The sequence below is a fragment of the Amphiprion ocellaris genome, chromosome 3, assembly GCF_022539595.1.
Source record: "Amphiprion ocellaris isolate individual 3 ecotype Okinawa chromosome 3, ASM2253959v1, whole genome shotgun sequence".
Taxonomy (NCBI): Eukaryota; Metazoa; Chordata; class Actinopteri; family Pomacentridae; genus Amphiprion; species Amphiprion ocellaris.
This window is the reverse complement of record NC_072768.1, coordinates 26,887,029-26,910,571: the sequence shown is the minus strand read 5'-3', so window position 1 is coordinate 26,910,571 and position 23,543 is coordinate 26,887,029. Positions and strand designations below refer to the sequence as shown.

The 23,543-nt window shown below is 42.1% G+C and overlaps 2 protein-coding genes across 2 annotated transcripts; both read right to left on the bottom strand.

Annotated features, from left to right (window-relative positions):
• Positions 1-562: 562 nt before the first annotated feature.
• On the bottom strand, positions 563-10,006 carry LOC129348625 (uncharacterized). Its single transcript, XM_055009489.1, has 2 exons — positions 5,260-10,006; positions 563-5,171 (listed from the first exon to the last, which is right to left on the bottom strand). The coding sequence occupies exon 2, from the start codon at positions 3,908-3,910 to the stop codon at positions 2,852-2,854; it is 1,059 nt and encodes a 352-aa protein (XP_054865464.1). The 5' UTR covers positions 3,911-5,171; positions 5,260-10,006; the 3' UTR covers positions 563-2,851.
• A 1,302-nt stretch (positions 10,007-11,308) lies between these two features.
• hyal6 (hyaluronoglucosaminidase 6) lies at positions 11,309-22,960 on the bottom strand. Its single transcript, XM_023289757.3, has 4 exons — positions 22,811-22,960; positions 12,737-13,705; positions 12,395-12,484; positions 11,309-11,993 (listed from the first exon to the last, which is right to left on the bottom strand). The coding sequence occupies exons 2-4, from the start codon at positions 13,670-13,672 to the stop codon at positions 11,511-11,513; spliced, it is 1,509 nt and encodes a 502-aa protein (XP_023145525.1). The 5' UTR covers positions 13,673-13,705; positions 22,811-22,960; the 3' UTR covers positions 11,309-11,510.
• Between the last annotated feature and the right edge of the window lie 583 nt (positions 22,961-23,543).

Sequence of the window (23,543 nt, the reverse complement as noted above, 5' to 3'; positions counted from 1 at the left end):
AGGTGGGCAATCAATTAAAATGAGCCAAAGCATGCTGCAGGCCAGTAGCATTGATGTCTCTTTTGGTTAAAATGGCACCATGTGTGATACTGACAATGGCAAAAATAAACTCAGCTAAAGTCAGAAACTAATCATAAAAGCTCATCTTTTCCACATTTTATAGTATCCTGCAAAGGATTAAAAAAAATACACTATTTAAATCAACTCCAGGTTTCAGCCCAAACAGAAGATGTTTTGCTGCAGCAAAGAACCAAGAAGACAAGAGAAAAATATTCCTGAAGGATTTGTATGGTAGGGCTGTAATCATGATGTTTCACAGCAGATGCATTATCTAATTTCAATGTTGCTGTTAATATTTAAGAGGAATCTCAATATAGCTCATCCCTCTCTGATCCTATAATTTGCTGCAGGCATAAAAAGCATTTATAGACATATGGCAAATCACAAACTTCTCAAGCTATAGTCACTTTTCTGCTTTTAGCATATCATCCCTCAGTATCACTGTTACGGTGGGTTCAGAGGCAGATGCAGGAAAGAGATTACAGACACTGGAAGAGTTTTAGAATGCTTTTATTTACAAAGACAAGAAATAAGAACTACAACTGAACACCGGAAATCAGGAAATGGAACCGACAGTACAGGAAGTTCCACTAAACGGAACAGAGACTAGACTTACTAGTGGTCAGGCGGATTAATTACACAACTATTATAAAACAAGAAAGAAACCAAACTACAACTAAACCCCAGATTTCAGATAAGAATACAGGAAGTTCTGCTAGATGGAATAAATACAAAAACACAAACCCGTGATTGGTAACATCAAGACAGGAATGCAACGGAAAATAAGAGACTAAAGTGTTAATTTACCAAATCCCCGACTACAGTAATCCTACAGGAAACTACCCGAGACTTAACAACGATACCAGAACAGAAGGATTACTAATCCAAAACTTCAATAGAAGAAATCAGAAATATTAACAGGATTCTAAACACGACTAAACAGAATAAGTAACCCAAAACAGAATAACAATAAGTCTGGTATTGCTCAGAATCGGAAACTTAATTGGGAGTTTCGCCTCTGGTTACGTGATCGACGCCTGGGGGAAGTGGAAGGGGATCATGTGCCTGGCACCTCTATCCATGGAAGATGTGGAAGATGTTTATATATTTGGATTTATGATGACAGACCTGCTGATAATTGGCTTGTTCACTGGCCTGAGCTTCTGGAAAATCAGGAAGACCGCAGATAGAAATGATGTCCAAACACTGCTGGTCTATGCAAACGATCGGATCACGGCTGCTGAGGCTCGGTATGACGAACTCAATCATAAGATGAACAATTTGCTTGGTGTGACTGTTGACGTGAGTCGCAAAGTGGAAGCCATCAGGGTGAGAATCGCTACAGCTGGGGTCTAAAATTGTTGAGAGCAGTAGGGGAAAGGTGAAATTGCTCCTCTCCCACCTAAACATGAAGGAAACTGATTACATTCTGGCGCCCCTGGAACATTAACAAACTCCTCTGGAAGTTTCATGGCCAAGAGATAGCTCTCCTAAACCCTCCCCGCCACTTTCCTAAGGACCCCTGTTGACTTTTGGACCGGGCCAACCGAGGACGTCTCCATAGCAACTTGCTGTGTTATCGCGCTCCCACCCTCGCGAACTGAGACACCGGGGGTCTGAGATGGAAATAGATGGGCTACACGCATACACAAACATTCGGACTCATGAACTGAGAACTGAGCTAAACATTCGCACAGACATGCCAATACGCCCCTCCCCCCCGCCTCCACAAGCTTCCCTCGCTATGCAAAGGGGTCAGGAATCCGTGCGCAGAAATTGCTGCACAGGAACTGACTAACTGTGCAGTGCTCCCCCCTCCATCACCCCACATCCTTATCCCAACTATCCTTGTCTTATGTCATGCTTTGCCTGTTGCGGGTTTGTTTTTTTTTTAAGTTTCCTTCTCAAATTGAATTTCCCAACATTGGAGGTTTCATTTGGTACAACGAGCCTTTTTTTCATTTACCCTCTGCTATCCCTACCCAGGGAACATATTTGAACATGTCTTTAACACGTCTCCGGGAGGGTTTAGGGAAAACGGATGCTGGAAGCAGTGAACCAGAGGAAGCCAGAGGGAAACCAGGGGATTGACGATCCAGAAGCCAGTCAAAAGTGAATGCAGATGATCCAGGTGGTTAAAGCAGGCGGAAATTAACTCTAAACAAAGGAAACAGGATTACTAAAAGTACAAGGAACAAAAGGCACAGACTGAACAGTGCAAAGCACTAACTGTTGGTCTTTCGCAGTCCAGCTCCGAATGTAGAGTGGCGTCTGGTTATATAGGAGAGCTGGAGTGGTAGTGGGGCAGATTGCTGAAACAATCTTTCACTTGGTGATACAAGCACCAAAATTGGCACACAGGTGCTTCAGAACCTCCTCTCTCAGAAAAGCACGTTAGCCAACTTCAAAAACAAAATGGCCGCCATTTTTCAAGATGGCCGCCATTCGTTCCAGTACGAAACAGTATTTGCACTAAATATTGTCAAAGTAATGACATTTTCATGATCTGTACATCAAAATATATGTTTTTTGACACGAGGAATCGAATTCTGCAATCAAAATTTCAATATCATTAAGCGTTATAGTGATATGATGACAATTATATGAACTAGCACTGTCTCAGTGAAGTTACCGATGTGGTATCTCAATTTGTTGTGACAGAAGCACAATATAGGTACTACAGCAGACTGAAGTGACTTGTTTGAATTTAGCCTGGATCATTGTTTTACTCTTTGCATTTACAGCTACACAGTTGTGTGCACTTCAGGGTGTAGCGATAACATTTGCATGGTCACCGACATTCACCCGTGCAACGACATTTTGTCAGCTGCTGGCAGGACTGAGCAATGGGTGGGAGGGTTGACCAAAGAACTTCCCAGGCTTCACCTTTTTTTTGCCAGCCCCAGTTGCCAGGACTTTCAGGTTGCATTGTACATTCTGTTGATTGGCCCCATATGCAAGCAGCTTGGAATGCAGATCGTTTAACATGCTGAACGAGAGATGCACTAGTTGGAGGAATGGAGTCATAGGGTCTTTGCTTCCGAGCAAACAAGTGCAGTCTCGCCTCATCAACCTTGGTAGTGTTGCTGTGTTTGTCATACATAGTGACAACAAATTTCTCGAGAATGTTGAGATCAGCATCTTCTATGGTAGGTGGGTACTGACTCAGGTTGCTGAACACTGGGCCCACTTCAGGACAAAGTGCCCATGTTTGCCATGCAGTTGTCTTCCCTCTACCTCGAAAGGCCGAGACCACGTCACAGCCAGTGAAGGCATGAAAGATGAGCATGCCACTACATTTCTCTTGGCCGAGGTTCATCCCCAAGTTGTGAATTGGGAACCATCTAATGGACTGTCCCTGGCCGAATTCTACCCAAAGCATTTCTAAGCCAACATTCTGAAGACTCGCAAAGAGACCAACTGCTATGACAAGGATATCTGTGTCGCATGCCTTGATCAACACAGACTTTGTCTTCTGTTTGGCTGCATGAACTGCGTGTGTGAAAATCCTGGAGTCAGCTTCTTCATGATTGCAAGGTTGTAGGCCTTCAAAGTTGATGGATTTGTTTGACAAGACCTTCTCTCCTTTGGTCACAACTACGACATTGTCGGGACACATGGATACAATCTTGTCTGCTACATACTCAAACAGTTCTGTCTTATTGTCACTGTCTCTGAGAAAGCTGGACTGAAATTGTGGTATGTTCGTGGCTAGCATGGAATAGCCATCAGAACTAGACTCATATCGTGTAGGAGGAGACTTCAACTTCTCTCTCGTGTCTGTCTGACAGAGGCAACACTTCCCCCAGTCAGTCTTGGCTCCACTGCTCAATGGGTTGTTCGCAGACATTTTGCGTATACAGTTGAAGGCCGAGGGGCTATCCTTTTACCACCTAACTGTACAAAACATCAAAGCACATTGAAGTATGGGATACGACTAGGTCCAGGCCTTTGTTGCCCTACACCTAGCCCGATCGTTCATCCAACGCCGTTTATATCCCGTGCGATCTGTACGCCTTCCGGGTAACTAAAGCCCCGTTACCCTTGGCTCGGCTCTCCCACGCTGGCACACCCTGTCAATTCAGGCGCGGCTATCTAACAACTACACTTCAACTAACTACACTTCTAGTTGAGATGCATAAGGGGCTAATTAGATAGCATTTGGGACACTTATAGATACTACTGTCTAAAGTTAGTTTACCACTACAACAGTTAGTAACTACAACTACAGTTAGTACACTACAAGCCGACGCTGAACCCCACAGCAGTAATGTCACCAGTGTGCCCTGGTTGTGCTTTGACATCACTCTCTTAAGGTATCACAAGCCAAAAGCTTTAATATTAAACTACAGTAGTGTGACAAATAATTAGCAATGGACATGTAAACTTTGTTACTTTGTTACCACAGAGCTTAGAAACATGCAAGGTTTAAGTTGAAAACAGCACTATATACAGTCATCAATAAGTCGCCATTTTGAAAAATGGTGGCCAGTTGAAAACAGCACTATATACAGTCATCAATAAGTCGCCATTTTGAAAAATGGTGGCCATATTGACATTTGCAAGGCATCATTGGCTTTACCATATGAGAATACATTCATTTTATTTTTTTACCATAAAGAAATTGTTAATTGGAGTTCCACTTCAAAAATTGCAATTTGTCAGGTTTGCTTCAGCAGCCATCTTGAAAACTGGCAGCCATCTCGAATTTTCTGATGGCTAACGTACTTTTCTTGAAATGTATGTCCTGGACGTCATTTGTGCCAATTTTGGTGCTTGTATCACCAAGTGAAAGATTCTTACGAATATTGAGATAACCTGCCCCACTATGGCTGATTGAATCACTCCCACCTGCTTGGATTCACTGATTACTGATTGTCAACACCTGCTGCCAAGCCTCTGTGCCAACGCACACGTAGGAGAGAGAGAGAGCAGGGCCGGAGGAGGGGAGAACACTGCCACTAGTCCTAGTGGCTAGTCACTAGTAGGTCCACTCATGGTCAGCAAGGTCTGAGATGAGAGTGAGGACCCTGGGATTGACTGAGAACACTTTTTTCTTCTTCCTCCACTCAACTTTGGAGCCTTTCTCAGGATTTATTGAAAAGAAACACCTTTAAGAAAGAAAGAAAAACAAACAACCTCAGTTGTGACATGAATTGCCTTGTATTTTCTAGCATTACAAAAAGACAGAAATTTTACCACTGGAGGAACTCCAATGTTGACTGTAGTTCCACTGGGTAGTGTATGTTGAAGCAGTAGTAAGTGCCAAACATCAGGCAGAGGCCAGATGTGAGGAAAGGTGATGTTGTTCTTAACAACCTCTTGGTCGACGCTCAACATAAATGTCTCAGCGGGAAAGCATGAGGATCCTAAGAACAAATAAAATAAGTTTAAAAATAAACTTTAATGACAAAAGCTTCAATATCAGCTATAAATAGAAATCCATCGTACTTATTTCAATATACGATGAGAGTCACACAATCTACTGTTGGCTGAACCAGTTATCAGGCGAGAAGTTAACCAGTGTCTCAAAGTGGGCTGCAAGAAAATATGACAGTAAACAAGCCAAGAGTACAAGTGGGTGTTGGTGCCGTGGAAGAGAAAGGTTGCAGGTTTGGTTCAGTTTACTTCCCACGCACAATAAGGCATGGTGTTGGTGGCACCTTCTCCATCTGAACCTTCTCAGCAAGGCTTGTCTTCCCAATGAAATGGAATACATGCTCTTCCTTCTCATCAGAATAGGCCAGTAAAAGGAGTACCATCTGTATGACTTCTTCTGAGCAACCAGTGGACTGCCCTCTTTCAGTTTGCTGCTTGAGAAGAGCATCCAGAACTTGTTTACGTTTATGTGCATCAACACATCTGAAGAAGTTTAAGAGACATGCCCCCCTTTTGTCCACATTGGTAAGGAAGAACTCAGTCAAACTTATGCCAGTTAGTTCCTGGAAGTGTACTGCCATACCGACTTCCTTAAACAAAAATGGTCTTTCCTGGCATAATTTCTGGATGCATGCACCTTTGTTGATTGCTTTATGCTGCGTGAAATAGGTGGACTTGATTAATTCTTTGACACCATCTAAATTGTAGTTAATCTCTTCAAAAATTTCCATTTGTTCTTTTTTTTTCTAGCTGACTCTCCACAGTCTCAGAAAGTAGCAAATATTTCGGCTCCCAGTTGACTCAGCCATACGTGTCTTGAACGCGTGATCTTTGTTCGGCAGATATTTCATCGGTGTCATCATCTGATGCTACTTTGCGTTTTTTTTATCTTTCGTGTGTCAGGTCGTTTAACATTTTCGACTCTTGACTAGAACTGCTTTATCAGGGAATGATTTCAAGTCCAATAACATCAGCATCAATCACACCTTGAAGAGACTTTGGATACCTGGTGACCATCCTTTTTGCTATCTCTGTGGTGTTGTGTTTGGTTGGATTCTTGCAAATCTTCATCATCTCAGAGACCACAATCCTTACTATTTCTCGATGTAGTCATACACTTGGGCTTTTCTGTCTTTCCAAACTCTGTACCACCTCTTCAGGGAGTTTCTGCCATGGTACCTGAAAACTGTCTACCCAGTTTGGCATAAGTGCATAACAGCTTTCTGAGGGTGATGATGTAGCTGTGGATGATGTTGATGAGGGGGTGACTTAGGATGGAGAGGGAGAGTAAAGGAGAGAGACTAGAGAGGAAGTTGGAGGGGTTGTGTCTGTAAAAGTACAACAAAAGAGATTTGAAAACATTAAACCTTGAATGTTTTTCTACTCTGTAACATAATGAAGCTTATTGATACGTTTCTAGATCAGTGGTTCCCACCTTTTTCCAACTCATGGCCCACTGGAAAATCTTACAAATTGTTGTGGACAACATCTGACCCAATACAATTTGACGTTATGACTTTTCTTTTTTGCAAAAATAGTGTGACTTTTTCTAAGAATTTTATATTTTTTTTCCTGGAAATTTTACTACTTTTTAAAATGACTTCTTAAAATTAATTTTTAAATGAAATGTTCAAGTTTTACAAAATATTTTTTTCTAAAACTTGTATTTTTTGCATTTTTTAAATTTCAAAGAAAAAGTTGCAATAGTTTGTAAAAAAAAAAGTAATAAAATTTCAATAAATGTGGTAAATGTCTTTGTACTCCTTGATGATAATTTAAGTGCAAAGCTCTACCAGCATCTGAAACATCCATCCATTATCTATACACCGCTTAATCCACATTAGGGTCGCGGGGGGGCTGGAGCTTATCCCAGCTGACTTGGGGCGAAGGCAGGGGACACACAGGTTGCCAGTCCATCACAGGGCTACATATACAGACAAACAATCACATTCGCATTCACACCTATGGGCAGTTTAGAATAATCAGTTAACCTCAGCACATTTTTGGACTGTGGGAGGAAGCTGGAGAAAATCCATGCCTGCACAGGAAGAACATGCAAACTCCATGCAGAAAGATCCCAGGAAAGCCGGGATGCGAACCAGAGATCTTCTCGCTCCAAGGCGAAAGTGCAGCCCTGCATCTGAAACATGTTGCAGAAATTTCAGTATGACAGTATTCAGTATTTTCATTTGCAAATGATTTGGAGGACAATTTGTAACATCTCTGGCCCACCAGTGGGCCCCAGCCCACAGTTCACAGTTCCACTATTCTAGATAGTAGGGCTGCACGGTATTATCAAAATTGCTAGAATTGTTCTTTTTCGCATCACAATTTTAATATATACTGAAAATATGCTTAAAAGTAATGATGATGTAGCATTTTTTGCTACATGTTTCATTTGGAGATCAAGATTTAGAGTCATCATCACAGTTATTTGTGATTTGAATATTCCATTCAGCTAAACTGAAATTTTCACTATTTTAAATTATTTATGCAGCTCTATAAGGGAAGTGTGCTGTGATGTGGTGGTGTGTGTTTTACCCCCACCGCTTTGGGCCCAGGCAGCAACTAGTCTTCTGGCTTGTCTGGGCTTTAATACTGGCAGCAAATCTCCTTCCGTAGTGTACTGTAAATCATCTGTTGTTGCTGCACCAAATACCTTTAAAGTCTCTTCTACTGACTTATCGACTTGATCAGGAATATCCAGAAGTACTACTGCCACAGCATTGCTTTGCTTCTTTGGTATCTGTGATGCATCCATATCTGTTAAGACACAAACAAAGGGAGTTTAGTATCTGGTCCATTGCAATAAAAGCATTTAGTGTGACAAGAGACTGTGCTTCAATGGGGCAATCTGGTATCCATTTTTTTTAATGTAATATAAAGGCCACATGTCAATCAGGTCACTAACAAGTCTGCATTCTAATCTTCCAGTGTCCTATTTACACTGTACATGTGGTAGTGTGAAAGAAATTCCCCATCATGCACCCTCATTGGAAAATGAAGTGCAAATCACAAGAAGGAGGATGATTTCACCAAACTCCACTGAATCAACATTCGTTGTGACGACAAGATGGCCCCTCCTGTAAATTATCCCATTATACTTCACATCAACAGGGATGTTTGTATTTCTTTCAGTGAAGCCAAAATGTAGGATTGTGCCTTTAACTTCCCCACTGTAAAGCTCTGAGTAAAAAGGTGAGACACCTAAAATAGTGAGGAAGTTACTCACCTTTTATTTGCAAGGCTGGAGGACTCACTGACCCAGCAGAAAGAAAGGCCTGAGACATCTGATGCCTCTCTGAAAGAGTCATGCACAGATTTTTGAAATTTTTCAGATGCCTTCTATGTCTTTTGAAGTAGCTATGTTGGCTCTCAAAATGCATAGTCCATAGCCTGATAAGTGAGCCAAATTTCAGGATCAGTCCTGGATAATGCAGCAGGTAATGGTGTTTAGATCTCAAACTGATATCTGGAAATAGCGCCTTCCTGGTTTCCAAATATTCTTGGATGAGTGCATCCAGATAAGCGACCTGAGCCTTGGAAATTTGCTGAGAACAAATCAGGTCAACAATGTCATTTAGCTGCAAATTAACTGCCACACATTATCTTTTTTTTTTTTTTTTTTTTTTTTTTTGTCTGCATTTGTTCTCATTGTTTAACTCCACAAAAGGGGAGTCAACATTATATGAGATTGATGCATATTTTAGTCTTGCAGCCAAATATTTTAATATTTAGTGCATGTGTGTGACCATCACCGGCCCTCCCTGAAAGCTAAGCAGATATTCTTTATTAGAATTCCCTATTATGAGCCAGGGAGGGCAGTGCTACACCTCAGTGATGTGTGGGGGAAACAAAGACTGGACAGGACGAACAGGACGAACAGGATGAACAGGGATAGAAAATAACAGGCGTTGCTATTGCAATTAAAGATTGTAAGGTGGTGTGTTATGCCCAACTACTAATTGCCCATCAATAAAAAAATAAAAAATAAATAAAAATTTGAAAAAAGAAAAGAAAACCAAACCAACACAAAAGAAAAAGACATTCAATAATAAATGAACAAATGGTACTGAGCACCATAATTGTGGGTGTCTTGATAGTATAGAATAGAATAGAATAGGCCAGAAAAGGATACTAGTGCGAGAGAGAATGAGTTTAGGGTAGAGACTGGAGAAATTCTCAGCACATTCTGGCGGGACCCATCAATCGCTGAAATGGGACTCGGCAGTAGCTGGCAAGACCTGATCAAACATGCAAGTGTGAAGAACCCCGAAGCCCAGAACAGCAGTCACGGCAAGGCAGGGCCAAGTCAACAGGGCATCCCTCCCCCCGGGCCGTAGGAGCCACAGGGCGGCACCCCCAGAGAGCCACCGGGGCCACCGTGAACGACGCGAACCCGGAGAACAAGAGGGAGCAGCTACTGACACCCCCTGCGCGCCCAGACCGACCCAGGTGGCCCGGGGCACGAGGACCCACCCGCCACCCAAACCCTAACCCCGCCCACCCCAGTCCCCACCAAACCCCCCACCCCACCACCCGACCCGCCCACCCCCACCCCCTCTCCCTCCCCCGAGGGGGCCAACGGCCCCACACAGCCAGGACACATTATCTTGGGTATCCTCTACTTTGTCTCCAATTATCAGAGGTAGCAGTCTCAAGAAGTTCCAATTTTGGACAGCTTGTCCACTCAGTTTCAGTGTTTGAGGACTGACCTCACAAGGTTTGAAGTAAGCATCTGCTGCTTTGCATTTAAACTGCTTGATTCGCCTGTTCCAAATTGTGTAAGTGAACCATTTCTTTTTGTTGATGAAGTACCTGAGGTAAAGAGCAACATCATATGAGAGGACACCCTCAAAGATGTCATGACTGAGGCAGGGGGGCATACCAGGTGAACACACATCAAAGTTTTGTAGAGTATTAAATACCGACCTGAACTTTATCGCTTGTGCTTGTGGCGCATCCTGACACTAACTGCGTGTGGTCAACATTTGATGTGGGAGGGCATGTTGAGTAGAGAGTACACAGCCAAAACTTTGTGCTTCTTTGTAGCACAACCCAATGGGTTCACAACTGCAAACGTATTTTGGTATAAAACCAGCTTGAGACAACTTTGGTTTTCCTGAAAAAATGTGTTTGACAGAAACACCTTACCATCACAACGGTCAGAGAGAATATCTGTTTCGGAAACATCATTAGGATCCACTGACATGAGGTTTTGAGCACAGGAATATAATAGGCACACCTCTCTGTCCTGTTCTCATCTCTGCCCAACAGCACTTTTTTGGCTCCACATATTTGAACATGTCTTTAAAGCACTGGGCTCTCAAGTAAGCAGTTCTCATGGGCCCTGTGTGGCAAGCTGTAAACAAGTCCGATTGTTTGTGTCACAGATTTTTACAACATCTTCATCTGAAACGGACATATCTTTTAGAAGCAAGTTATGTCGATTCAAAGTATATGTCTGTCCCAACTCGTGTATATTCTATATTTCTTCAACAATGTTTTTAATGTTAGACACTGGAAGTAGACGTTGTCTTTGTAGTTTTATGTAAAACATTCATATATTTCTCAGATATAGGCCACTGAAATTAGACCCGTCCTCAACAGTGTCTTCAGCATCTGACACACTGGCAACTCCGTGTATGGTAGCGCTTGTAGTGGGACTCTCACACAGTGCATCTTTGATTGATGCATAAATCGCATTTTCTGACAGATGTCTATGCTTTTTGGACATGTGAGAATTAAAAGACATTTTCACAGTGAACACACTTTTGCATCCTCTCACTGGGCAAGCTACATGAAACCCTTCTGCTATGTCACCGTAAAATCTACAGACTTTTTTACAGTGCAGATTCAAGCCAGCAGGGCAGTTTGACACGTATATTCCTTTAATTAAAAATCATTTTCAAAATAGTCACTAAGTCATGCATTGAAATAAGGACTTACTTTTGTTTTTGCATTGAGACATCAGCGGTTTTCCTATTTATTTCAATACAAATTTCTCAAAGTAGTGGAAATTAGAGAAACTGCAGCTCAACACAGTCTGACTGAGACTCTTCAGCAGCTGTCTACAGTATGAGACACTTGATAATTAGACAGAGTCCCAAGAACATGATGATACACAGGCAGGAGAAATGGAGGGACAAGAGGAACAGGATATCTCCTAGTAGGCGGTTCCCCCGAGGAACAGGCAGTGGGACAGCAGGCTGGGGTGGGGGAGGGGGCCGGGGCCGAGCCTGGGGCATCTCGCAGTAAACACCTGTCCAGCCCAGGTAGCACTGGCAGGTGAATTTTTGCTTCATGTCCAGGATATCATGGTTGTTGAGGTGACCACTGACGTGGAAGCGGGGGCCCCTAGGCATTGGGTTGCGGTGGATGTGGAAGAAGCGTGGGTTGAGGTGCAAGTAAGCTCCTGAGTCCAGGCTCTTGCGGACACATCTACCATTCTTCTTGCACAGTGCTTTGCTGCACAGCTTAGCAGCTGACGTGACATTGATGACATAATGTCCCAGAGGACCATCAATGTATTTCTTCACTGTCAGGCAGTTCCTCTGAAGGAGAAAGGAGTCAAAGCATACTGTCAAAGTCTGAAACAGAGATTGTAGTAGTGTTTTTCACATTTTAAACTAGTAACCACAGATTTTCTCTGCTTTACATCTCTTTTGGGCATTTCTCTCCACCATGCCATCAGCTCTTACATTGGTTTCTTTCTCTGTAAGGCTATGACTGGTTAGATTTCCACTTTATTGTTCGTACTTTCTGTCATTTTTTCCATGTAAAAATTGAAAGATTAGGAGTAACAATCCACCATCATCAACATAAATTCTGCCCACTCTCACACATGAATCAGATGTTGTCTCGTAAATTTCCTGACGAAAAACACATACTTAAAAAAACATCTCTGGAGAAGACATTAAAGACACAAAGTTTGCACGTGATTAATTTGTGCTACCTGTGATCGAGCATACTCTGATGAACCCCAGAGGACAACGCCTGATGCTCCCAAGGCAGCACTCTCTCCAATGGTGTGAACCAGGTCACTCTTCAACAATGAAACAGATACCTTTTTAGCAATAGTTAACACTGGAGTATAAAAAGTATCAATGTGCAATTTTTCAATTGGTAATGTACAAATGCTTTCAAGGCCACAAACACACATAAGGAAGGAAAATGAAGTCTGGACAATGGTGTAGGTCGTAAGGGCCTTAATCATAGGTTATTGTTCAACTTAAAAACACATTCAGCAGGCACACACACTAGAGAACTTTAATCCATTGAAAAACTGAAAACTTACCACTGAGAGAACTACAAAGGTATAGGCATAGAAAGGTCTGGAGTAGACAAATACTGGTAATGTGAAGTCTGGACGAGCAATGGACGCTATCCTCATGGCTTCCTTCACACGATAGTGGACAAATTTGACAGTGTTGGGGGAAGACTTTAGCTCATAGTCCAGGTAGATGGATGGGTAGAGGGCTGTACTCTCCTTCCAGAGCCACATCAGATGGTCATTGCGAACATGCTCAACATTGGGGCATTCCCCTGTGTAGCGTTGTGGATGCTGCTTGTAGCCATAGTTGTAGCAATCTGGGAACAGATAAAACCCCCACAGCCCATCTGGCCTGCGACCTTCAGCCAGTGCCAGGGTTAGGTTCATGAAAGTTTGCCCAGCTCTCTCAAAGCTTTCCTTTGCTTCCTTTTCTACTTTGCTTTCTGGCCAGTTTGGGTGGAGTTTTCGGATCTGTTCCTTGGACTTGTTGCGGTAAATGTCCTTGGAGCCCCAGTTTCGGACCCATTGAGGCCTCCAGTTCTCCCAGTCAATGACGCCTAGGCCTCGAAAGTCTTTATGGGGAATTAGCTTGTCAATATCAGCCCTGGCCTTGCTCAGATGTTTGGAAATGCTCTGGTTCTGTGGGAGGCCACCATTGACAGGGACCCCAGAGTTGGAATAGTATGGGTAATATCCCAGATGGCTGTGGTAGAATATGGTGACATTTGGTCCACTTAATGTTTCATTAAGGTTTGCTACAATGTCGAAAATGCTGAGGTCCAGGTCTACCTTGAATCGAAAGCGGCATGACTCAGTTGGAGCATTCCAGACTATGACAAAAGGCCGATGAGGGATCAGTGGTGTCCGGGCTGGCTTCATCTGGTCACCCCCAACTTGGAACTTTACCCCAATGCCAGCCCACAAGACCAGCGGTAGGAGATGAAACCCTATCAGCGCCATGGCCCCTGATTCCTCATGGAGCAATTAGTGGTCCTACACAGGGAAAGATATTACATGTTTAGAAGGAAAATAAATACATTATGTGCTTCAGTGAGCAGGAATAATCAGGCAGCCCTGTGAGAGGACATGAATGATGATCACTGAAGTGAATGCTCCAATTTCCACAATGCAACAAAACACAAAGCTGCCCTATTCTCAGAGGGAGCAGACCTGGGATTGAAAGGGATGCTGGTACAAATCCTAAAGAACCTGAAACAATGGGAACAAAGAAAGTGATCTGGAAGTTCTCCGTTCTCACTCATTATTTACTATGTGACAACCACTGTAACTGCCCACTGTCCAATGCTTTCAGTTGGTACTACTGTGATTTTATAGCTTCTTCTTGCCCAATTATATCCATTAAAACATCACATAGAGAGAACATGGGAGCTCTAACAATTTTTGGTCTTTAAAACACAGCAAATTAGTTTTAACATGAAATTGTGAACTTAGCACTTCTTAATATGGATGTCATATTCTCATATACTTACAGACGGGTGATAAATTCAAGGGAAAATGGCCTTCACAGTCATCAAATCTCAATTTAAATGAAAACCTATGAGAGATTTTGCACTAACTCATTTTGCAGCACTCTTCATCAATATCATTAAAACACTGAATGAGGGAATATCCTTTGGAAGAATAGTGTTCAACCCTCAGATATAGAGTTCATGCCAAGGTGCACTAAAGGGGGTTGTTTTTTTCTTGTAATTTGACACCCTTCTGTATTTAGTTCCATAGCAACACATCAGGATCCACATATTTTTGAAATGTTGTAGAATCAATGGATAATATATCCCATTAAAATTGGATTAAATGAGATCTGCATTTTTGCTTTAGAACTACAACTTCAAAGCTTGAAAACCCTTTCAGCATTTACTTATGTATACAGTACATGGGCAAACACTTTGTTAGTCTCTTTGTAGCTTAGACTTTTTATATTTTCTTCTGTCATTTTTCTGGAACTGATCCCTCCAGCTTTTTATGTGAGAATTCACCAAAACCTCCTCATCTAATTGCTCTTGGCGCCCCCTAATATGCAAGTAATTTATATTTCAGCTTTTCCATAGTTTGGGGAAAGACAGAGTGACCCTACTCTTAGGAAACATGGCCACAGAGATTTCCCTCAAGGACGCAATGGAAAATCTCCCATCATTCTCTTTTCAGGATTGTAACCAGAGCAGGGAAGCAGGAAACCACTGGTGGGCTGAGGCTTCGCCAATGATTTCAACTTTTCATTCATCTGAGGAGGCGCTGGCCTGGAGCTGATGTTCTCTGATGATTTTAATGGCACAAAAACTTTATACTCACAGTAACTTTGGATGTGGATCAGTGAGTGGAGAGCTGGTGGAGAAGATGGTGGAAGAAGGATTCAGAGTTACAGTTACAATTGTTTCCTTCAAAGCATTTTAAGAGGGCTATAATTCTTCAGAAAGTTTCCTTATGTCCAGCTCAGATTATGAAAGCATTTCTTCAGTCCGAGGGTTTCATAATCCTCCCAGTTGGATGGTTTTTCTGGTGATGCGGATCACAAACAGCATGTGGTGCAGCCACCCAGGCTGCCCTCCAAACCACCAAAAGCCAAGAGCCTCTGGAAACACAGAGTCTTCTACCCACAAAAAAGACCCCCCAAACACAAAGTCTGACACAGGAGACTCCGTTTTATGTTTTGTCTCTATTTGAGACAAATGAAATGAATGAGACAATGAAACAGCAAAAAGCATCTAAACTCAAGTAATTGCATCCAGATGAGGACAGGAGGGTGAATTGTTCGTGTGAGCTAACCTTTATGATGTTTAGCCACACTAGTGTCGTGTCTCAGTGGACAGTCAATGTCATTTTGTTGGTTCACCACTTTGATCCAGACTGAAATATCTCAACAGCCAGAACTACTAAATGGATTGTCATTAAAAAATGCACAGACAGTAATAATGCCTTTGGTTGTGGGCTTTTGTGCCTCTATTGATAGGGGGAAAAATACAGGAAGAGAGAGTAGGGGAGTGACATACAGCAAATGGTCCAAACCGCTTGGATTTGAACCAGGGGTTTGCTGGTCAGGGCATTAGTGCCCACATGGTATGCACCACTACTGGTGCATACCATGTAATACCATGTAATTGTTTCTTACTTTGATTTATAAAGTGCGTATTATATTTGCACAACAACTTATTGTCCCTGGCCAGGTAGCTGATACAGTAAGTCTGCATTGTGAGCTGGACAGATACGAAGTTAAAATTCACTCACAGGAGCGTCCTGGTCTTATTTCTGTTTTGTCTGTCCTGGGCCATTTCTTCCTTTGATATTTTGTTCTTAGGATGGTTCATCATTTTATTTCAAGACTGAGCTATGACGCATATAGTCACAGCTTGCCAACTTACTACATGCATCAGATTCCTCCATCATATTGTGCTATATTGACACAAAAGCTACATGGCGAAAAAAGTGAAAAATCAGGTCAGATTCAACTTTAATGATCAAGTATGTTTGACTGTAGTTTTAAGTTTACAGTAGGATTTTCAGTAAGATTCAAAAATAGACATAAAATGAACCTATTCATATTCTTTATTCTTTCACTATAACCTGTGCAATTGAACTGAAAAGCACAATGATGGAAAAAAAACAGGAATACAAATTTCTCTGCATTTCACAGTTCATGCACTTCATTTCAAAGAACATGATTTGATAACTTGAATCTTCTGGATTATTTTATATATTGCCACGAGGCCTACAGTCACACAGCTGAACCCACCAGAATTATTAGACAACTTGAGTCAACACAGCATCTCTGTGTCACTTTAATTTAAAAAGAGTTATATCTTTTTGACAGCATTAGATATTATACCTTTAGAATTTCTCAATCCACCCACAGCTAATGTTCATGTTGCAGCTTAGGTTAGAGCAGATAACTCATTATTTAATCCATTATTTACACTTGAGCTTTCATTTTTGTGGCTTTGAAAAGACTGATTAAAAACAGCACGTGCTCTTGCTATAACCCTATATACACCACTGCAGTGTGAGAATGTCAGACCTTTTGTGTCTGGTTAAGCTTCTGAAGTTATCATCAAACTTATTTATACTGAATAGTATGATTCTATCTGTGGTTTTTTTTGGCAGCAAGTGTTTTGTGCAGATGTGGCAGTGTATCTGCAGGTCATAGACTGGTTTTAAAGATCCTGAGTGGGTATGTTTGATTCAGGACCAGTGTAATCTGGAAAATATGAATCCACCCCTCAATTACCAGTTAATGATCCAGCGTTAATGTCCAATAACCAGAGACAGAATGACTGGCGTTATGCAGAAACACCAAGAGGGGTGTGTGTGTGTGTGTGTGTGTGTGTGTGTGTGTGTGTGTGTGTGTGTGTGTGTGTGTGTGTGTGTGGTGTGTGATGTGTTGGCAGCCACAGAAACCACAGAAACTCTGAGTCAGACTGTTGATTGGACTCCCAACATGTACATAGATTATGGGTATGTGAAGTTACAAATGTGTCTGCAAGGTGAGGCCCCATTTGCTGAGTAAGTTAACATTTTTTTTTTTTATTCTTTGGACTCAAGGTTATCATGGACTTGATTCACAACAGAGTCTTTAAATGAGGAAACCAGATTCAGTACTGGACTGGATACATGATCAGACCTGAATTAGATGTGATCCAGACTACGGTGGCTCTTAACAGACCAAAGCTGCAAAAGGAAGGAACTGAAAAGCACAGAGATGAAAAAAAACAGGAATACAAATTTCTCTGCATTTCACAGTTCATGCACTTCATTTCAAAGACCATACTTTGATAACTTGAATCTTCTGGAATATTTGATATTGTCAGGCCTGTCTCTGCAGGCCCTGGCTAGTGCCCCTCCTCCCCTTGTGTGTGTGTTTCCTTTTTAGGAATGCTTGTTGTGGAGGAGGCGGCGACAGGTGTGGAAGAGCTCCTTCTGGGTAATCAGCGGAAGTGGGAGCAGATGTGCCGAGCCGATCAGCCACTTCCCCCCTCACTACTTAACCGGGCTCCACTCTTCTGTCGACGCCGGATCGTAAAAGCTGCTCTCAGGACTGCCTTCCGGTGGAGATCACCCGACCCCCCTGGATGTGGACTCACCCGGTTCATCTTCTACCTTCACCTCAGCCATCCTTCGCCCAGCTCCGGCTTAGCCCTCACCAGTCGTCTCCGCAGCAGAGGCACATCCGGGCCGCCTTCGAGCCTCAGCCCCCTGCTTCTCACTTGCCAGCTGTAGCACCGGTCCGAGCAGGCTCCGTTTTGAGTTCTTTGTAGTTGGTTCTGTTAATGAGTACTTCGCAGTAGGTTTTTTGTTAATTCTAGCACATAGTCGTAGTCGTTGTAGTGGTGATTCACGGAGGGTACAGACCCGTAGTTTGTAGATAAATGTGTTATTTGGTTCGTAGAATTTTTGGACTAAGCATCTAAAGCGTAGGTGGCGTTTTCGACCCACTCTTTCCCTAGCACTTGAGTAAATGTCAAGGTTTTGCGTCATAGTAATATTGTAGAGATCTTCCGAGTTTTCCAGCATTGTTCTCTAGCCCTTATAGTTCCGCGATAGTTTTTGTTATCTACTAGTCACTAGAGGCGCTAGCAAGTTAGCGTATTAGCTGTTTTGTAGTTCTGTCGATTTCCGTTTTTTCGAGGACACTGGGAGTTGTAATTTTGCACATTCTACAGATTGTAAATAAAAGTTCGTTTTCCGCAACATCTGGACTCCTTCTCCTTCCTGCATCTGAGCCTCAAGAAAAAGCCTAACAGATATATTGCCATGAGACCTATAGTCACACAGCTGAACCCACCAGACATAATTAGACAATTTGAGTCAACTGTGGAATCTCAGTTATGATCGAGTAAGTGGACTTGTAAAGTCTTTTAATTCAGAATATAAAAGCTAAGCTTGGCTGTCTTGGTTGAATTCCAACCTGAGAAAGGCATCAGTTTGTACATCACTTCTGAATGTGTAGTGCAATATTTTGTACCACTTCTATGGGGATAAAAAAAATGTCTGAAAAGTTACTTTTGTGAGCTTTATACAAAAGAAAAAAAATAAATGTCAATATTCTAATACAAAGGGCAATATAGATCTTTGCTCAAATAAAATTGTTCTATGCATTACAGTACAAGACATAAGATATAATACCTATAAATAATAACTTATATCCCTGCAAAACATCTATTTACTGAGTCATAATATCCCAATCAGTCACAACATTAAAACCACTTTCCTAATCCTGTATAGGTTGTTAAAGAATATGACTGCCAGGAAGATGTGTAGGTGGTCTGCAACAATGTGTAGGTAGGTACTACATGTGAGGCAGAGCCAAGGACCCCCAGTTCTTCCTAAAGTAAACAGCATGCACAAATGTCACAGTCGAGATGATGTAAAAGAACCAGATTAATTCAATCAGATCATTCTCTTCCATTGCTCCAAAGTCCAGTTGTGCCCAATGAAGGCACATTCAGCAGTGGACAGAGATCAGCGTGGGCACTGCGACTGGTCTGTTGCTATGCAGAGAGCTACGATGCACTGTGTTCTGGCACTTAGCTATCATAACCAGTATAAAGCTATTCAACTTATGCACCACAGTAGATTTTCTGTAGGGTCAGTTTGGGCCAGTTTTTTTCTCTCCATGTTAATCAGTAAGCCTTGGATGCCCATCACCCTGCTGCCAGTTCCTTCTTGAACCTTTTTTGGAAGGCACTAACCAAGGCATGGCAGGAACACGACTAAAGTGCTGCTGTTTTGAAGACGCTCTGATCAAGTCATCAAGCCATGACATTTTGGACCCTATCTAAGTCTTTAACATTTGTTTGCTTGCTTATTTTTCCTGCTTGCAGCACATCCATTTCAAACCCATGATTGAGTGTTCAATTGCTACTTAATAGGCCAAATCCAATCCAATGACAGGTGCCATTGAAAAAGATCATCAATGTTATTTACCTCACCTATCTGTCACAGTCCCGCCCTGGCTCCCTGTCTGCCTTTTTCTCTCTCTTCTTTCTCTCTCCCTCCTGTTCTCCTCACTTCTTGCTTCCTCACCTTCTCTTCTCTCTCTCCTCCTGGCACCTCTCCCTTGCTCTCTCTCTTCCGTCTCCTGCTCTCTCTCTCTGTTCCACCCCCCTCTGTCGTCTGGGCTCATTGGCTCCAGCTGCAGAGGGAGCGTGGCTGGATCTGATCGGTCACCCTCCACCTCTCTGCCAGATCGTAGCGTCAGCTTCACCGAGTAGTGAGTAGGTCTTGGGTTATCTCATGGTTTCTTATCATAACCACTGTGCTCACTCTGGTTCTCTCGTGTCCCAGCTCTCCACTGGACAATCCCATCCTCCCGTCTACCTGCCGACTGCCGCTGCAGCCGTCGTGTTCCACCTGCCTCCAATCACCGGTTCTCTGGCCGCGATCGTGGCTCCTGCTGGCACGCCCGCCCGATCGGCGAGCCGCCACCGCCGGCTCCCTCCCTGGATCCCGGTACGGACGTGGACTCTGTCCGGCTGATACCAGCGGCGCGCCCCGCCGACGCCAGCATACGTTCTGATCTCCTGGCTGCGGTGTCTGGCTGTCGCCCCCACCCGCCTCCTAGCCTACATTCCTTTGTTACGAGTTGGCCGTTTGTGTTGTCTAGCTCCACTTAGCCCCTTAGAGTGGGTCTGGGGCCTTGTCCACACGTAGCCGGGTATCTCACAAAATGAAGATATTTTTCTATGATTCGGCCTATCATCCACACGAAAACATAGATTTACGTCATCAAAAATGATTCTTTTTAAAAACTCTGACCAAAGTGAAGATTTGCGAATTCTCCGTTTTATGCGTCTGCATGTGGACATCAGTAACCGGGGTTTTGCGTTTCGAAACGTCACCGCCTGCGACAAAATATGTTCTTACTTCACATATGCGACCTGTGTTTACATTCGGTAACAGTATGGATGCTCTCACAAGGTTTTGGGCGCTGTTTCTTGTACAGGCGCTTTTTACTTGCTTGTTTTTACAAGCCCAGATACTGCTCCACATTCAACAACACAGGCGAAGGACAACGTTAAGGACGGTTATTCTCCACCACCTTGCTAGGATTTGGGGAACTACTGCCATCTAAAGGTCCGGCATGCTTATGAATGTGCTTAAAAACGCACTTATGCGGTTAGGTGTAGATGAAGTTTTTTTCTAAAAACGAGGTGGTGTGTACGTAAGTTTTTTTCTAGACGGAGGGGGCAGGATATTCGGTTTTACAAAAACCCTGCTATGTGTGGACAAGGCCTTAGTTAAATCAGTTTATCGATTTAGAGTTTATTCCTTGGTTTCTGTTAAATCCCTAGGTTCTTGGCTGTAATCTGGTCTAGCTTGGTTGTTTTGGGTTTGCTTGTTTTATGTCCTTAGTTTTATTAGAAATAAAGGCCTCTTTGTTTGACCAGTTCTGTTTCCTCTTTGTTGGTGTGCCTGCATTTTGGGTTCAGAGTCCCCTGCAACTGTGACACTATCAGTGTTTTTAAAGCTGTTTCTGTTTGGTATATATGATTGATTCCAATGCAATCATGTTTTCTACACTGCAACATCATTTGAGTGGTGCTCTTTCAACTATATCATCTCATTGCACTCTCTCCTTTAGCAATGATTTAATGACACTGAATGGAAAATTAGCAAAACATGAAATGTGACAGATTGTACTACTCACGTGTCCACGAACAGACAAAATATACATGTGCAACCTAGTTAAAGCCTCAGTTGACTTCAAGCACAGTGCATGTCACATTTTTGGCATTTCACACAAAGTAGTTCATCTGAAGCCTACTGAGGTTGTTATACTTTTACACACACTGATTACATCTGGTTGATTTCCAGGTTTCAGTGGAGCCTTGTTTTTGTTCATGTGTAGTTTTTAGGCTGTGGTCTCTCTGGCAGTTTCCAGATGTGATTTTATGGTTTTATTATCAACAGTTCTCAAGCACTTCTATGCTGTAAAACGAACAAGAGGAATTTTACTTTCTACTTTCACTGTTTGTCTGTCCTAACCATCTGCTATTCTTCCTGTTATTTGTCTTCCACACGGTTTCTCAGATGTCACCGTTCAGTTAGGTCAATAAAAAAAATCACATGTTGGCTTAAGAGTAGTGCTTTAACGTTTACAACAACCCACCAGTGTTGCAGCCTGCTTTAACTTGTCACTGATTTGACTAAATGATTATTCACAATTATTCAGTTCATTCATATATAACATATATGTTTGTCAGGGCCAGTTTTAGAATGTTTTATTGAAGGTGGGCAAGTAGAAATAATAGTAATACATGAGCAACTTGAAGGGTATGTAGGTTGCCCAGACATTAGAGAAATGCAACATGAAGATTACAGTTTACTAGCATCTGCTCCTGTCTCAGAAATCATTGTCTTTTTACATGATGGTGACAGAAATAAATGTATTAAACAAACAATGACAAAAAGTCAAAGTAACACTTATAGCACTTTGTTTCAATCCAGTCACAAGTTAGACCCATCTATGTGTTTGAGCATATAATTTTTCAAAAACACTGGGATTATGTTTGTTCTCTTATCTAACTGAATAAATAAAGTAAACTGGTAAACATTTTATTGACTGGTCAGTAAACGTTTTAATAAATAATTACAACTGGGAAATGTTACAGATATACACTACCGCTCACAAGTTTGGGGTCATTTCTGATTCATTTAATGTTATCTTCATTAGGGGGAAAAATGCTTTTCTTTCAAAACTAAAGACATTTCTAAGCGACCCCTAACTTTTGAACGGCAGTGTATCTAACTTAGTGCTAAATGATACTGAAATCAAAAGATGGATAAAATGTACACCACATGTCCCACAACATCCATAATACAAGATAATTAAACTGTAATTTTCTGGACAAATGTTTTATAGTCAATACAACACAACATTCCTAACCCTCACAGTGTAAACTCAACAGCCATCCATCTGATTTAAAGCTTTCAGTGTTTTTCAGTCAAGCCCAAGCCTTAAATTGGGTCATCACCAACGCCAGCAGAATGTCACCTTCACCAGGAACTATGTAAATACTGATACAAATCTGTTTCTATTTATGATTTGATGAGGTAGAACTTTTTAATAAGATAAAATACACATACCTTTCTCTCATCCACTCGCTGTGCTGAGGATGAAAATCTCCAGATGGATTATTTCATCATCCTTGGTGTTTTCAACCTCAGAAGCCTCAGAAAATTGTATCCATCTGCAAAACTATTCAATTATCTCTCTGCCTCTGTGTCCTTGCTCTAAACTCCCCTGGGTGTTACTGGGGCAGAGGTGCCCCACTATTGTTGGTTTGGCCCCTCCTTACCAACCAACAGGAAACTCATTTACCAAACAGCAGAAAAGGCTCCAGATTGTATACAGATCAGAACACATTTTAGGCCCTTTTAAATAGTGTATGTGGATTACAATTCCTGTAACTTGTGGTAGTTAACTGACATAAAAATGTTTCGACTTTGTTAAACTTAAATTAAATGCACTACCTCTCATGACAGGGATGTGCCTGCATCAGTTTACACATTCAAGTAGCACTGCACAGGTATCTATCCTTTATCCTGTGAATAAATAAACAAGGTTTGCAGCCATGCTAATAATTCATCAGACTGTATTTTGGCATAGATCCTTACACATAAATGTCTCATTGGTTGTTCCTATTTATTGCAGTGAGGCATCAAAGCATCTGTGAAAATGATCACAACTCACTGAAATTTCCACCAGATTTCCTATTGTTTGCTGTGAATACCAAATCAAAAACAATGGTACAAAACACTCGGTTAAATTAAAACAGTGAATTTTCATGTAATATATTATCCTTTCTGAATGCTGACT

What these genes read in the sequence shown, in the direction of transcription:
- LOC129348625 (XM_055009489.1), bottom strand. Translation starts at nt 3,910, where the DNA reads ATGTCTGCGAACAACCCATTGAGCAGTGGAGCCAAGACTGACTGGGGG.
- hyal6 (XM_023289757.3), bottom strand. Translation starts at nt 13,672, where the DNA reads ATGGCGCTGATAGGGTTTCATCTCCTACCGCTGGTCTTGTGGGCTGGC. An exon ending in CCTTTGTAGTTCTCTCAGTG is followed by an intron (nt 12,485 to 12,736) that starts GTAAGTTTTCAG and finishes TCATTGTTGAAG; the next exon opens with AGTGACCTGGTTCACACCAT. An exon ending in CAGAGTATGCTCGATCACAG is followed by an intron (nt 11,994 to 12,394) that starts GTAGCACAAATT and finishes TTTCTCCTTCAG; the next exon opens with AGGAACTGCCTGACAGTGAA.